We start from the raw sequence: 16199 nt of genomic DNA, 5'->3' as shown, positions 1-16199 counted from the left end.
TAGAGCCTTCAGTCTACAGCCAGCAAAGCTGCAGAATTATTCCTCCCCCTCTAACCAAACACAGCCAAAGACCACACATTTCAGCTTAGTTTTGTCTATTGCACTAATTATAATCTTATATTTGTAATTATAAAAATACTCAAATACAACAAGGCAGCATGTTTACACACTCTGTCCATAACCACAAATAAGAAATTGCAGTGGGGAGGTATGACAATGTGCAAAATGCATGGAGACCCTGTAAATGAAGTATTCAAATGCCTGTTTTCTTCAACCCTTTATAGCTGCTATTTTTCATCTTACCTGACAAGATTTACCACAGTATTTAGCAACCTTGCACTGAGAGCATCTGTGCAGATGTTCATTCCTGTTTAGAAAAAAAAAAAGAAAACCAGTTATAAATACAAATAGAGCTTTGTTTATCCTTCTTGCATAACTAGCAATTTTCAAATATCCCAAGGCAAGAAAAATATCTGAAAAACAAGAATAGTGTAAAATGCACTGTTACACAAGAAGAAATTGTGCATGGTTACGTTCAAAGCTATATTCACAATCCTTTACTTGGCAACTCTGGGCCACTTTGGATCAGCAGTAAAGATATCAAATATGGGTTTTTTTTGCCATATAGCTATAACCCTGAGGGGTTTGATTTTGTAAGTAACATCATAATTAGAGCTGTGCAATACAGCTAGTTAATCTATTTGTTATCCGTCTTGAGTCTTGTCTTAAGCAAGCGTCAATGTCTTAAGAAAGACCTTGCTGTGAACTTGCAGTTGTGACACCAAATTATAACTTTATAACCGAGTCTGAAGTTGACACATCAGCAGAAATTTCTCTTCTAAGAAAATACTTCTGACTGGTGGACAGTGAGACCAAAATAAAAATACATTGGTGGGGGAGGGGATAAAAACCCAGTGAAAGCTAGAAGGATAACTACCATAGCTATACATCACAATCTAAAGGTTAAAAGCACCTCCTGACTCTAGTACCATTTTCTGATGCTGTCTTAGTTTACAGTTATATGAGTTAACAAGACATCACTGAAGTTCTGTAAATTTTTAGACACTAAGGAAATATTAAATGTGAAAGTACACACACAGCAAATCTTACACCTCAAATACATAAGTTCAAGTAAAGAGAGTTACTTCAGATGAGTAGAAACAAGACATAGATTTCGAAGCTTCCCTCCCTTCTTATTTTCCTGTAGAAAATACTGAACATGTTACATTATTCTGGTAACACTGGGAAGTTTTCACTTTGATTTCTTAACATGCAAAGTTATTTACCTGCTTTATGGGCATTCACTAGGCTGGGAAAACAGTATATACTTTTTGTTGTTGTTGATAAAACTGAAGGTGGGAGAGTTACAGACATAACAATAACTAGACTGTATGGACGGCATAATCCGTATTACTTCTCCTCAAACTTCTTCCCGGCCATCCCTCTGACCTTAACCAAGCACGGCACTTAACTGGGCGCCAGTGTTACCTTATGAGCTGCACACAGCTGAACACAGCTCAGTTTCACCCAAGAAACTGTCACCATGAGCTACTCCTCAGTAACCCCTTCTCCATCATTCTGCAAGGCAAGGAAGAAGGTATGTGTCAGTCATGCCACTTTCCCCCTCAAAAGGCAATTCTAGTAATGCAATCTTTGCATTGCTATAGTGCTTTACATTTAGCTGCCTCGAATCTTATTATACAGATTAATTCAGCCTTCCAATTTAATCGGGAGATAACTAAGCACCTAACACAGCTCGTTTCGAATTGAAAGGGCAAGTTTAAATGATCAGATGAAGGACCTTTCTCTGCAAGATCCCTGGTGTCTACACATCAGTACTAGGTGTGCTCTTTTCACTCACACTCCCAACTTACATGACTAAAACAAGGTGTAATTCTCTGTCTCTGCTGACACCAAAAGAAAACTCCTCCACTGCTGTCAGTAACCTGGAGGCTGCATACTATATACTCAGATTCCCAGCTCAACTGCTTTGTGACATGACCTTTCTTTCTTCTTTTACTTACACCACTTGGTTGTCCCCAAATTTTAATTTCTATGGGTGACTTCAAAATGGTAGAACCCTCTCCAAAGGCCACATCCAAAAATGACAGCACCAACGTGCCCACAAACTTCAATCTAGAACTTCTGGATGATGAATTTAGCCCACTGATTTCAGCCATGACACCAAAACCATCAGGAGTAGGGGCAGAACACCAGAAATACCATGGAGCATCCTCTAGCACACACCAACGTCTCCTTTCCTTCAAGTCCCACAAGTGGAAAAGGTATTTTGCTGACATATCAAAGTATTGCTATGTTTGAATTATTAAAAATAACAGCTTATGCACTATCTTAGGACTCATAAGCATTCGGGGAGTTTAGATAGCTACATTGGTCAAAGGTTAAGAGGAGCATTACGTACAGATCGTTACAACCAAGTAACAATCTTTTCGTTTCTACTGCATAAAAATCACTATTTTGCTGCACAATATTTTAAAGGCACTCCTACTAACTACCAGGAGAAAAATAAATTAGAAATATTTCAGATATAAGCACATGTTTTGCTAGTGCTTTCTTTACCTTCCTACCTGCAAAGCCAGCCCTGGAGACTGAAAAAAACTAGCAACTGTTGGATTCCTATAAACAGAATCTAAAATCTTGTACATGCACAATAGGTTTTTGATTTTAAGGTGCAATGCCTGATGATGATTCAGAGTTAGAAACAAGTGTGAAATCTTCATTTTGCCAGCTGGGGAGAGCTGTTTCACTTTCAAGGTTGAGCAATGACACAACTTTAACCAGCTTATGATAAAGGAGCACATATTTCTCATTTTAGACTAGAAGCTCACATCAGAGTAATTTTGTGAAGAAATACACTCCAGTGGAATAATTACTGTAGACAAAAAAAGAAACGGAAATGCTGTTTGGATATCAGAAGCAGTCCAGGTATAAATACATGCTCGTAAACTACGCATACAAATTCTTTCCCACGGAGACAAGTTTTGACACATCTTTTAATACTAAGCAGCACATTTTATCAAGGACATAAGAGAATCATTTATAAGAAATCTACATCTCCTTTCTGGATATTTCATAATTAACAGGATAGATTAAAACTTTTCTGAAGCTAAACCTTTCAAATTACTGAAAGAAGACACTGCAAGAACTTTAATTTGTTCAGCTACCTCTTTATTATCTTCAGAGTCTGCCAGTGAACCATTCACAACACCATAGGCAACATTACCACTAAAAATCTGCCTACTGACCTAGAACAAAAAAAGAAAGCCAAGTACCTAGAGCTTTGGTTTGCAGATCAGCTCCCCACACACACAGCTGCAGCCCTCAAGACAGTCACTCTGCAGCATGTCCCTGTTGCTCTTTACAAGTCTGTTTTACATGGCTATACAGAATCACAGAGAGGTCATGGAGGAGCTTTCAGCCTCTCTGTTTCTGGATGCCTCCTTTGCATTCCATATTCTACACCCATGCTAGCAGCCTCTATCAAACTTCTCCTTGCCATTATAGAGTATTATCTGAATGACCAAGTGCTCACTCTACTGCAGAATGACTGAGCAAAACCGTTTTGAAGGCAGACTTTTTTGTTATAAATTATATTCATCAAAACACAGTAATGAGTTAGGGCTTCAGTAACAGAGCATTTGCAACTTTAGTTCCATACACATTAAGTACCAAAAAGTCTCAGCAGCAACAAGTAAAACACAGATTCTCAAAGCAGAGTAATTATAACTTTCTGGAGCCAGAATTTAAATGAATGAATGCCCATAACTATTGGAGGAGTCTCTCCTACAGATTTCCCATTCTTCCATCAGAAGGCTAGATCCAACAACCTTAATATACTGCAAGCATACCTTGCCTTGGTATACCTCTTGGTATTTTTCCAAGAGATGCCAGGATTTACTGGAATCATTGGTGTTAAGTCACCAACATGTATTCATTCTTTTGTAAAACAATTTGTGGACCTATCACCACAAAGCATCAAACTCCTTCAGCACCCTCCGAAGTCTCAATACTTTACAGGATTATTTCCTTTGTATCCTTTGTCCCTAAGGGTTAAAGATGCTACAGTAACAAATGCATACACACACAAAAATCTAAGGACCATCACTCAAAACTTGGAATTTTGCCAAACTGAGACTACCAGTCAGATTATTTGAGTAAGGTGACTCCCTGCTGGCACCATATAATGAATGAATTATCCATTCATCTTTTGGGGTTTCTCTGAATGACAAGCAGATGTAGAATGCCTGTTAGAGAGCTGCATAGTAAAGCTACTGATAAAATTGTTGTCTTTTCTTCCAATCCTCTCCTCCTCCTTGGACTAAAAAAATTCCCTTACATTTATAGCATCTATGAATCTTGCTACATGACTTTATAAACATAAAACAGTATGATCCAAAACACTTAATCTGAATATAAAGAATTTAAGAATAAGATTCACGTATTCATATATACAGCATTCATGTATTTTAGAACATTTTAAAAAGTGAGACAATTTGCCTAGTTTATTCATGTCCTTCTCGATATTTTATTAATGTTATAGGCTTTACTGAAACAATTTTAGTCACTGTCAAACACTCCCATGCATTTCTCTTTACCTGTAAACATGATCTGGAGACAGCATCATGTTACTCACAAGGTATCTACTGCATCTTGTCTAATGTGACTAATTTCATGGATGAGAAAAGGCACAGAATTTGATCTAATGCATTCAGTAATACTTTAATCTCTGAAAAAGTTTCTGCTGCAATAGAAAAGGAAAGAAGGATGCAGCAATTGAAAATACATTATTAATTTTCCAATACAGCTTCAACAAGATTTTCCAAATGACCACAACCCTTTATGAAACAGCAAGCACAAGTGAGGATCTTAGAGTGTACTAAAATAAATCCACAAGAATAAACTAAGCAGGTGTCATCAGTTGTCCTCTACTGTGGTGTTACAGTCAGGTGAAGAATCTTTACCCTGAGAAATTTGGATATTACTAAATCTTTTCATCATTATTGTCTACAAACACCATTCATAGAATAAGCTCTCCCAATGTGTACTGAGAAGGGAAGAAAATAAACCTGAATATATAGGTGGGTGGAAGAAGTCCCAAGGGGATGATATGGACAGGAAACAAAAGAAAACCTATGAGATAGGGAAAAAACTAGTAAGACAGTTCAACTGGAAGTGGCATACACACCGTCCCCAGCAAAATAACTTTTTTTTCTTTTGGCTTTTTTAAAATTCCTTTTTGTTAAAGGTACGAGAAGACCAGAGCACTGTAAGGAGGGGCTGACGATGAGCAGCGAGGCAGCCAGGTCTATGGGAAGCTTCTCCCAAGTATGAGTGGCAGCACAGGAGGCAGCCTGAAAAAGCATAGCTATACTCCTAAGAAGAATGTGCCAAGTCTGAATCACAGAGTGAAGAGGTTGATGAGGGTTTGCCTGGACTGTCAGGTCCTATCAGAGCCACACCTCACAACATACAAAACATGCCCTTTTAAAAACATCACAAAATACTTCTGTTTGCCAGGAAAGGGCCTAATGTAATTTTAAAAAACACAACAAAACCGAAGCAAATACAATTAGACTACTTAATTTGTAATGAAAATGCATCTACACTTCTCTGCTGATTGCAGGCACTTGACTTTCAGCCCCACTCACAAGATAAGTGTCACATATAACAGAACATTTGATTACCAGACTGTGCTCAACACTCCTTTCTATGCAGTTTATTCACACTTCTGCTTCTGCCACAGCTTGCAGGAAAAAAGGGCAATCTCACACGAATCCCCTGCTGCATTTTTGTCATTGATACTGTTTTTCAGTTAATAATCCAGCACTATAATACATGTAACAAAAGAGCAGCTCTTTCAGACATACGTCATGTTGAACTAATTTCCTGAACAAATTCTTAGACCTTTGCGATTCAGTCGAACATGTCCAGTGCATGAAGCCTACTTGGATTTTCTCAAGTGTGTGCATTTCAGACCTGTCACAAAGTGAAAGCAATCAATACCTACAATAAGTAAACATGTCATTCATCGTTTTATTAATATGCTTCTGTCCTCTAATAATAAAGATGCAAATAACAAACAGCCATTTTAAATTTGGTAGATTTGAGAGCAGAGGGGTTATGTTAAATGCAACTACAACTTTCTTTCCTCACCTCTTTCCCAGAAGAAGAATAACACAGTGTAGCAGCACAGCTGGTCTCCAGCTGTTACTCTGCTGCTGACCCACATGGGCACCAGACACTGCTGGTGGGGAGCATCTTCAGCATACCAAAAGCCACGGCACGGCTCTGGGGACAAGGACAAAGGGTGCTGAGGGCCAGGCAGCAACAACCCCAGGGTGTATGCCTCTGCAACATCCCAAATCCAAGCCCTTGGCAAGCAACAACCCTCCACAGCCAGTGAGCCATACCTACAGCAGGGGTTCCCAACCCCTCCAATGCCCTGGGTGCTGACTTGGGGCAGCTTGGCAGGCTCAGGGCTTCCCCCTTTCTCCCCTGCCAGGGTGCTGGACCCACTCTACAATTGCACATCAGCTGGTGGAGGAGAAGCCATCCTCCATGCGCCCCATGGTCTCTGAAATAAGGCTGCTGGGATTTTCTGCACACTGCTCTTGGGTGTCACATAATCCATTGGGTCTGGGCAAACAAGAGTACAACAGGTAAGAAGCCTTTGAAATCTATGTCCCTAAAAGTCATGCAAAAATCTCCCATATTCTCCATTTGCACGCTTCGTTGTGTTGAGTAAGTATATGAATTAATCTCTAACCCAACAGCAGCACTGGGAGAAGTAGCAAGAATGACAAATATTTAGAGTTAAAAGATAGTAACTACAGCTAACCATCAATGAGCACAGTCTCTTATTCAAGGGAGAACTAAGACATTTTATATAAGAAAAACACACCTACTTTATTTTGAAATATAATAATCATCTGCTTTATACCTCCTGAACATACTACAGAAGTAGCATTGCATTGTCCAGGTTAAAAAAAATAAAAAAATAAAAGAATAAAAGGAGAAAACATGAATAACCAAAGCACCTGGCCTGTGATGAAACTTTAGTTAAGGCATTTGTACTCCCAAGCACACCACCTACTAACACAAACAAAAATACAGGTTATTCAGGATGACTTCCCATAACTTAAGCCTTGGCTTCTGAAGTTTCATGTGCCGCCCTGAATGCCCACATTTGCTGCTGTTTTCTGTAATTCTTTTTACACCCAGCCATGAATTTAACACCCTGAAACATTTCTGGATACATTCTATAAGGAAAACACAGAATTCAAATAGATGAGGGGAGACAGAGGATCCTTCTGCTTGGAATGGGCATCCGTTCTGTTTAGAATTTACAAATATTGTTTTTTACATATGTATTATCTTTATTTGGTTTTAAAATATACACTGAATAGGTAATGACATGCTAGGTCATACAACTTCAGCTGACAGGAGGTTCTGGATGGTATTTTTTGTCTGGTTTTGTGTGTCAGGTATCTCCCATGATTTTTTTCTGCATCTTGATTTTTCTTCTGAAGAATACCTGGTCTGAAAATTTTTAAAAACAATTTCTAAATAAAACCTTGTTATGGTCTACAGTCATTTCTTCATTCCAGTATCATCTTTTCTGACAATATATGTTGGATTTTTAGCTTTTTCTTCTTTTGGGGGCCGCAGGACCCAAAATCAAGGCTGGAAAAACAATAAAAAGATATCCAAAGGGTAGATTTTCATTTACTCCCATGTAGAAGGTAGTCTGTGTTCATACAGTGAAAGCAGCATTGCTAAATTCTGATAAGAAAATGTTTATTTTTAAAAACTTCTTTGCACTATTTTGAAAAAGATTGGATTTTAAAAAAATACCCAACACTCACAGAATGGTGCAAGATTCTTTGCTGAAACTGAAAAGTTATCTAGAGCCACAAAGAGATGATTCTCCTTCGGTTAAACTGAACCCCCTCCCTCCCCCCATTAATTTTCTGAAAATAGAGCCACTAGAAGTGCAGTATTTATTCTGATACAACCAAGAACAGAATTATACACCTCTCCATTAAGCTGGTAACTGACAAAAAGCTTAAGATGCAGTGCTTTCCAATAAAATTACTGAAAGAATTTATAAGAAGAAATACCTAAAAATACAGCCCTCAAACTGGCAAGAAATGTAATCTTACCATTGAATTCTACTTCTTCATTCAATATTTACCTCTGATCCTAACCTATGCAAGGAAATATAAGATCTCTCTACTGAAAACCAAGAAAAGACTTTGCAAGTAATTTCAGTAGTACCAGGCCCTTTAACTGAAAATGTTGTTCAGGAGAAGCAGTCAGCATCTCCCAAAACAGTACCTTTTTGTTCTAGAAGACAGACTAGCTTTAGAATAAAATGCCTTTTACATTTATATATGTGTATATATGTACATACACAGTGTGTGTATATATATAGACACACGCACGCTTTATCAACATGCACGATGAATAAAACAAATGCCATCACAACAGAAATCGATAGTTGTGTGAAAATACTGTAATTATCCTCCCAATGAAACTCACAGCTATCCCCCACTGAGAGCACTGAAGCAGAAACACAGCAAAAGTTGGCTGCCAGAGCACAAGGTAACTACTACAAATTGTCTCCTACACCTGCTTTTGCCCTGCAAAGCCACTCTTGACACAATTTCCCTCAAATCAAGGCCTGCAGTGGGCACGCCAACATGCCTCCAGCAATTTCAGGCTTAAACAGATTAATTTCAGTCACACAGTACATTCATTCCACCTTGGGATTTTAATCAAGGAAGAAAGCCAAATACTGAGGAAGACTAAGATTATATTTCACAATATGAAAAGGTCAGATCTATAACTTAGAAACATGTAAAAAAAGCTACATGCAATATTTTTAAATGCTTATTTCTGGAACATGTGGTTACAATCCAATGAAGCCAAGTATAACAAACATCCCATCTTTCACTTTTCCCTATGAAAATGATAAATGCATTGTTCATTAATCTGCTGTATGTCCAAGTATTTTTTTCTTTGACCGGTAAGTCAACATTCCACAAAAAGACGGTTGTTACTCTAAAATACCATACTGCTGTAAATATTTACATCCTGCTAGTATTACCTCCTAGATCATATGGCTCTATGATTTTCAGTGAAACATAAACTCCTCTGACCCTCTCAGAGAGATACATCTTCAGCAGCTTTTTTCTTTCTTAGCTCCTTTCCCTTCCTGATCATATTTATATTTTTAGGATACCCATTTTTTAGAGGTCCTGCAATATTTATTTACTTGCTTTTCTGCTTCCAAATATGAACAGTTACACCTGAAAGTCCTTTCATTCCCTATGGAACACATTTGGAAAGTGCTGAACAAAAAATAAAATATTTCAGGCAACAAACTTGGGCAGACATAGCAATACAGCTGGGCTCAAAATAAACTGTGGTGCATTTTGTCTTGTAGATTTAGAATTGGGTAAGGATGTACATCAAGTTAACCCCTCATTTTCACCTGTTTAGCCCTTATGTTCAGATTACACCCAAGTTAAGATAAAAATGCAGGTGACTGGAACAGGATAGTCAGTTCTGCTTACTTACAAGCTGAAGAACCCACAAAGCTAGAAAACAGGAGTGAAACGCAGGAAGAAAAATGTATTTCTATCAGATAGCAGAGAGGGCTGACAACACAGAGATTCACACATATACTGGCACAGAGCCCAGCGAACAGCTTGTTTCCCCTTTGCTCAGGGGTAATCTGATATTGTGAGGTCTTGCAAGATATCCAAAGCATTCTTGTCATGAACTGGATGCTCATAAAATCCTGCTGAAGACTTTTGCATTAGAAGAACGTGAAAATGATCTTGACACCAGTAACCCCACTTCCTGCCTCCAGCCAGCCCACAGCAGGATGGCTTTCTGTCGTACTTGTTTCTCTTGGGATACACTTTAAATGCTTACGTTTCCCTCAAACAAAAGCATTTCTGGTACTGAGTCTAATCTTCACCTCTTAGAAATGCAGACTATTCCTGACAGTACCACTGTTTACTCTCCTAAACTATTCTACACAATTGTGAGGCATTGGAGAAACCTGAAGAAAGATCACTTTTAGCAGATCTACAAACACCTGTAATAAATTCACAAATAGCTGCCTAACCAGTTCTCTCTCAGTCTAGCTGGATGAACAGTCTTTTAAATTACCATTACCACACACCTTCCAACTTTTTTTAAACATATAGAAGATTTGAAGGAAAATATATTTCATCAGTTCTTTTCCAGTCATTTCATTATCTCCAGCTTTGCAGGCATTTTGGTTTTGTTGCTACTGTTCATATTTTTCCCCTCATTTTCTCTGTGTTTCAACAACTTCCCTGTTTGGGAATCTCTTTCCCCTTTTCCAGATTACAAAGGCCTTTGTTTTTTGCTCAGAGAAGTCTCACTTTGTTCCCCATCAGCCTCTAAAGGTTTTTATCTCCCAATAATTTCTGTCCAAGAACAAAACAAAACATGGCTTGGAAATACCTGGAAAGAGTGGACGTTTATTTATAAAGCATGGTGCCAAATACCCTTACTGAATGATGATTTTTCATTTTACACTCCTTACAGCAATTTTCATTCACATTCAAGCAACTTGATCTGAGAACATTTTACAAAGTTTCTTCCTATCAGGTGCTTAAATAAAATCTGTTATGTCACATCTCTCACTTCTCTCTCCAACAGATTGTGGATGTCAATAAAGAAGGGATGTCTCCCTCCTTATGTGTTACTGAAAGGTGGATTTTGTGGGTCCCACTCTAAAGCTTACTTTTGGAGATGTTCACCAATAAGAATGAAGGTATTTCATATTAGCACTAGGGCAGCAATGCTACAGAGAAATTATTCAGAAAAATGCAGAATATATATATTTTTAAATATTTACCATTGAATTTTATAAGGCAGTTAAAGCTAAATTGTTATTTTTGTTGCTTTGCACAGTTAGTGATGGAAAGCAAGATCTTCAAGAAGGATTAAGCATATAATAGCTGAAAGTCAAGTTAAACCTTAAAACTGCCCTAAAGTCTATTTATAGTGTCAGACTGACTGAAAGAAATCTTAATATTAAAAATGTAGTCACTAAACTTTTCACATCTCAAACCATAAAGTCCTAGAGCTTAAAGATTCATTGCAGTCTCCATCTTGTTCTCAAAGACCTTTGTAAGGTTTTTCCACGCTTCACAGTTAATCTGTTTGTACTGAAACTCCTGCAAACGTCCCCAAACTCCGCCTCAACCACTGTGGGCAGAGTGCCTATGAGTAAGCAGGAGCAGTGCACGGTGCTGCTCAAGAAAGCAGTAAGCACCTGGCCATTTAATAAGACAAAGGTCCATGCTGCTGCATGGCTAGCAGAACACCACCCAAACGGCAGGAAGCAAATGAGGGTATGTGAGCTAATAAGCACTCCCATAGCTATGTCTGCAGTGAAGACACAAGTTGCTTTCAAGGCCTCTGCTAAGTATTCCACTTTAACGAGCACAGAAATACCAAGGCTGAACTATGTGGTGATATTTGTTCACCTCTTGCTTGCTTCTGCCCCCACTTCATTTGGTGTCAATGCCCCTACAGAAGCAGGACAAGGTCCCCAACCCATTTCTTGCTCAATACTCTAAATGCAAGAGTGTCATAGCCATTGGACTACAGACATACCATTGGAGCTGGCCAAGATGCTGTGACTGCTGACCTGAGAAAGCCTCTGCAGGACTGGAGTCCTCCCACTCCAAAATAAACAGCCAAGGAAAGCCATAAATCAGTTGTACATCACCTAATACTTACTCTCTGTACTCTGGTGACACCTGATGGCTAAAAGCATAATAGATGTCTTTTATTCAATTTCAAAGATTAGCCATCCAAGTTCCCCTTTTCCGTTTAGTAGGGAAGCAAAAAAGAGTCAAAAGAAATGCCTCTATAACTATAGTGACACCTATATATTTTCAGAAAAAAGGTAATTATAATTTAACAGCTGAGAGTACTAGTGTTAATTTGCCTCCACCCACTTCCCACTCATTCTACATATCAATGAGTAAGTAAGCAAAACCTGTACACCCTTCATGGTTTCCAAATTTGTCCATTTCCAACAGAAAGGTCTTTAAAAAGAAATTGGCCCAATTCAGAAGTATATTTTAGAACCCTATGTCATCACTAGCTTCAGAACAAGCTTTCCTGCTGAAGAATTAACAGTTTGACCAAGGCGGCATCTAACCCCAGGAATAACCCTCAAAATTTCAGTAGCACTAACCCTGAAAATTTCAGTAGCACTAACCCTGAAAACTTCAGTAGCACTAACTGATGTGCTTGAAGATATGCACATGCTTAGGCATGCCTGCAAATGGCAGCCCTCTCTCACAAACTAGTTCTGTTACTAGTACTGCTACGTTTCTAAATGTAGTCAATACCTTCATAAAAGATACTTACTCCAGCTAAAGAAGCATCCGAATAATTGTGTCTTCCAAAAACTACTCTTTATTTTAGAGAGGGAGCACAGATAATACTTGCAAAAAAGCTTTTCAATAAATTCTGTTGGAAATGTAAAAGTGGAGATAAAACATGGGTAGCTTTCAGAATTCAAATAACTCTTGAACTAATTTTGTTCAATCTTAAATTTTTAATAAAAGATCCCATGTATTTTTAAATGAAGCCTTCTCCATTTCTAGCTCAGTTTATCATGCAATATAATAATGATGTTGCATTAACATGAGAAATAACCAAGTGCTTTTTAAAAGTCTGAAGATATTATTTTCATTAATAGAATCAATTTCTTAATTAAGTCATGGGAATTTCGACACACATCATGCTTCCTCGCACTTAGCTACTGGTTTTCTTTTTTATTTTTTTACAACAACATTCCATAGAGAATGTTAAAAGAAGGAGGAGCTGCCAAGCCATAATATCTGTCATAAAATGACAGATTGTCATCTACCTTCCTGGTGACTTGTCCCAATCACAACGCATCAGTGCACTCATCTCCATTTCAAAAATTGCCACTGGTATTGAAGAAGCTTCAAAGAGGCACAGGCACTGCACGGAGATTTGAACTAACATGGAGAATCACAAATTTATAGGGATTGGCCACGGATTTTGCACAATTATCCAGTTAAAATTGTTTTTTATGTTCCAGAAAATACTACTTTTATACCACTATAAGTCTTCAGTTAAATCTCATTTTCTCCATGGACAAGAAACATGGGCCTTTAATCATCACATTGTAGCTTCAGCAATGGGTCATGAGTGAAATCAGATTATTTGTTTCAGTTCAACAACCATGGAATGAGACTTTGCAGAACACAGTACAAGAAAATGAGAAATAGGTTATTCCTTATTTGCAAAGGAAGAAAGTGAAGGTTTATTGTGATGGGCAAATGCTGGGAGAGAGCTAGAGTTTTTGTTAATGTATATCAGTGCTGATAGGGTTTATAGATATCAGTAGAAGTTAAATAATCAACAGCAATGCTCTGCTTTGCAGAATAAAAGAAACGGCAGCAGTACATGTTTGAAAAACATGAGCCTCTCGTAATTTCTAAAGTCAACCATGCCCCAAATCAATGAACTGAAAAAGCATGTGGGAAGGAATGATCCATCACAATCACAGTTTTGTAAAAACTTCACTTTCATTAAGACTGCAAAATAAAAAGAATTTTTTTCAAGCGTGTGCGTATACATGTATATATTTTTATCCATATATGCAACCTCCCTTGGATTTCTTACTCCTATTCTGAATTTTTCATCTCATATTTGCTGCTTCCTCCTATGTCTCATGAAAACATTACACTCTAATTCATCACCTTTTCTGAATATCTACCACCACCCCTGCAGTAACACAATGAAACTCAGAAGAGGTACCTCACCTGCCCACTTTGACAGCTCTGCTGGCACACACACAAGTGGCTTGTGCACATTAGAAAGGCTGGTACGGTGTCACAATGATCTACATAAACCCTACATTTAGCTTATTTTACTGCTTGAATGCTGGTTTCCAGTCAAACTTCACATCCAAATCAGAGACTTTGCCATTGTAAGTGGAGGGAGGGACAAGCGTTCTTCTACTGTGTATGATTCACTCAAAAATGTTACAGCACACCAACAACTTTAAGTAGCTCGTGTTAAGTCCCCACTGTTGTTACACAACTGCAATAGGTACTTAAGTTAAAGCTGATTTGCATATATCTTATGAAAGCATCAACATGCATTAGTTGTAAGTGAGAGGTGCAGAGAAAGTATTCCTCTGCAGGCCAGGTGCAAGAACCATTACCTTGCAGGCCATGAGGCAAACACCTGACCTCTGTCATTCTGGTTGCTTAGGCTGTGCAGCGAATGCTCACTGAAGTATGTTTGTTTTGTTGGTTTTTTTTAAGGTTTGAACAGAAAAAGCAAAGTTAACTTGTCAGTATAAACAGTAGAAGATGCAAGTTTAGTTCAGGGTTTGGGGATTTTTGTTTTGTTTCATTTTAATCAAGAGGCTGCCTTCTCTGTTCGCTTAAATGTGGGTTATTCTCAGCTAGTAAATGGATTGAAGCCTCTGATTAATTTCACACAGATCATTCAGACAGCTAAAAGAACCCAAATCACACCTACAATTTATGCTGAATGTAAGAACTTAACATGAAAAGACTCCCCATCTCCTTTTGGTGGACTCCTCAACACCTGAATACACCATCTGAAAAAGAGATCCACTACCTCCCAGTGAACGCAGCTAAGGGAACACAGCTCCGTCACCTACAAAAACTAGTTCTACCACTGAAGTATTTGTCTGAAGAAAACAAACTTTTGCATTTGTAAGTGCTGCTTGTGGAAATCACCTCTGCTAATACAAAATAAAAATGATAAAAACATTCCAACACCGGAAGGCCAAAAATAATGACAAAAAGGTGAAGAATACCTTTAACCCACCACAATGCAGCTATTACCTATTACCATGGCAAAATTCAGCTTTGGAGGAGATGAGATTTCTTGACAGCCGGCAGCTCCAGACCATGGAACAAAATTCCCATCAGCCAAGAAACCACTCGGATTTCAAATCCAAAATCTAACCTCTAGACAATCCATATTGTTTGGGGTTATTTAACTTAAAAGTAAATTATATTTCAGAAATGACATGTAGTGCATTTTCTACTGATATGATGGCTTCCACACTGAACAGGTTATATGTTCAAAGAACGTATGTTTGGTCAGGGCTGTCAATTAGAAAAATTACGTATTTCAGTTAAGCTGGGTTCTTACTTAGAAATAATTCTTGTTTTCTTCTTAAAAGCAGATTGAATTTACAATCTGCTATTACGTAGGTATTTCAGTTGCTCTAAAACAACCTCACCTGGGGGGCTGAGCAGTGGCATCCCCTCTGCTGTGCACTAGTGTTACTGAAGTCAGGCTAAGTACATGACAGTTACATGACAATTAACCAAAATTTGCTTAACTTCACCCTAGCAACCCCAGCATTTTGTAGAAATTCTTCACAACAGAGAGAAAAGTTCACAAAACCTGAAAAGCTTGCATTTATGCTATATGTGCATGTATATATGCCAGATGTTTCCTAACTAAGCCACTTTAAATTGGGAGAGTATACATAAGACACTGACAGAATAATTTGCTGATTCAGAACCATGTGTTTGCACTTCATATAAAGCTACTTTTTCATCCAATTTGATAAAAGTTCCCAGCATGATACTAGGTCGTTGCACTGCTGAAGATGAGGCCTTCTGCAGGAGATAAAAAAACAAGGCTCTGACCACTGCATTCATATAAAAAAAAAAAAAAAAAAAAAAAAAAAAATCTACAAGTTCAGGGTTTTGTTCAGGTTTTTTTGGCCAAAACAACACAAAAAACCCCAAACATGATAGGCCAAGGACTGATGGATTGATACACACACACACACACACACACAAACACAATCTTTTTAAATTATTTTTCTGCATTCCTTATCCTAAACTATGGGTTAGGTGAACAGCAGCAGTGTCTCACCCCATAAGAGACAGCAGAAATTCCTTAACCTACCTGACTGGGCAACTGCAAGGTTCATATTTGTAAAGACTTATAAAAACCTTGGGTGCAATCCGGATTAGTGCATGTTTGGTATTAATCGTTATTGTAAAACTCATGAACCTTGAAAAAGTCTGTGAACATTTTAAGCTAAAATACAGACTGAGCTTCCAAGACTAATTTGTATTGGC

General features: G+C 38.0%; 1 protein-coding gene across 2 annotated transcripts in view; it reads right to left on the bottom strand.

Moving 5' to 3' along the window:
• The window catches only part of SMYD3 (SET and MYND domain containing 3), a 433339-nt gene that overhangs the window by 380399 nt on the left and 36741 nt on the right, over nt 1-16199 (bottom strand). For both annotated transcript variants that reach the window (XM_030036115.2, XM_041128496.1), the window contains one exon: nt 304-367. In XM_030036115.2, the coding sequence (XP_029891975.1) occupies nt 304-367 (64 nt within the window). Of the gene's footprint in view, nt 1-303; nt 368-16199 lie in introns of those variants that run through there.

This window comes from Aquila chrysaetos, chromosome 13 (assembly GCF_900496995.4).
Source record: "Aquila chrysaetos chrysaetos chromosome 13, bAquChr1.4, whole genome shotgun sequence".
NCBI lineage: Eukaryota > Metazoa > Chordata > Aves > Accipitriformes > Accipitridae > Aquila > Aquila chrysaetos.
The sequence above is the reverse complement of the archived record's forward strand: the minus strand, read 5'-3'. Positions and strand labels throughout refer to the sequence as shown.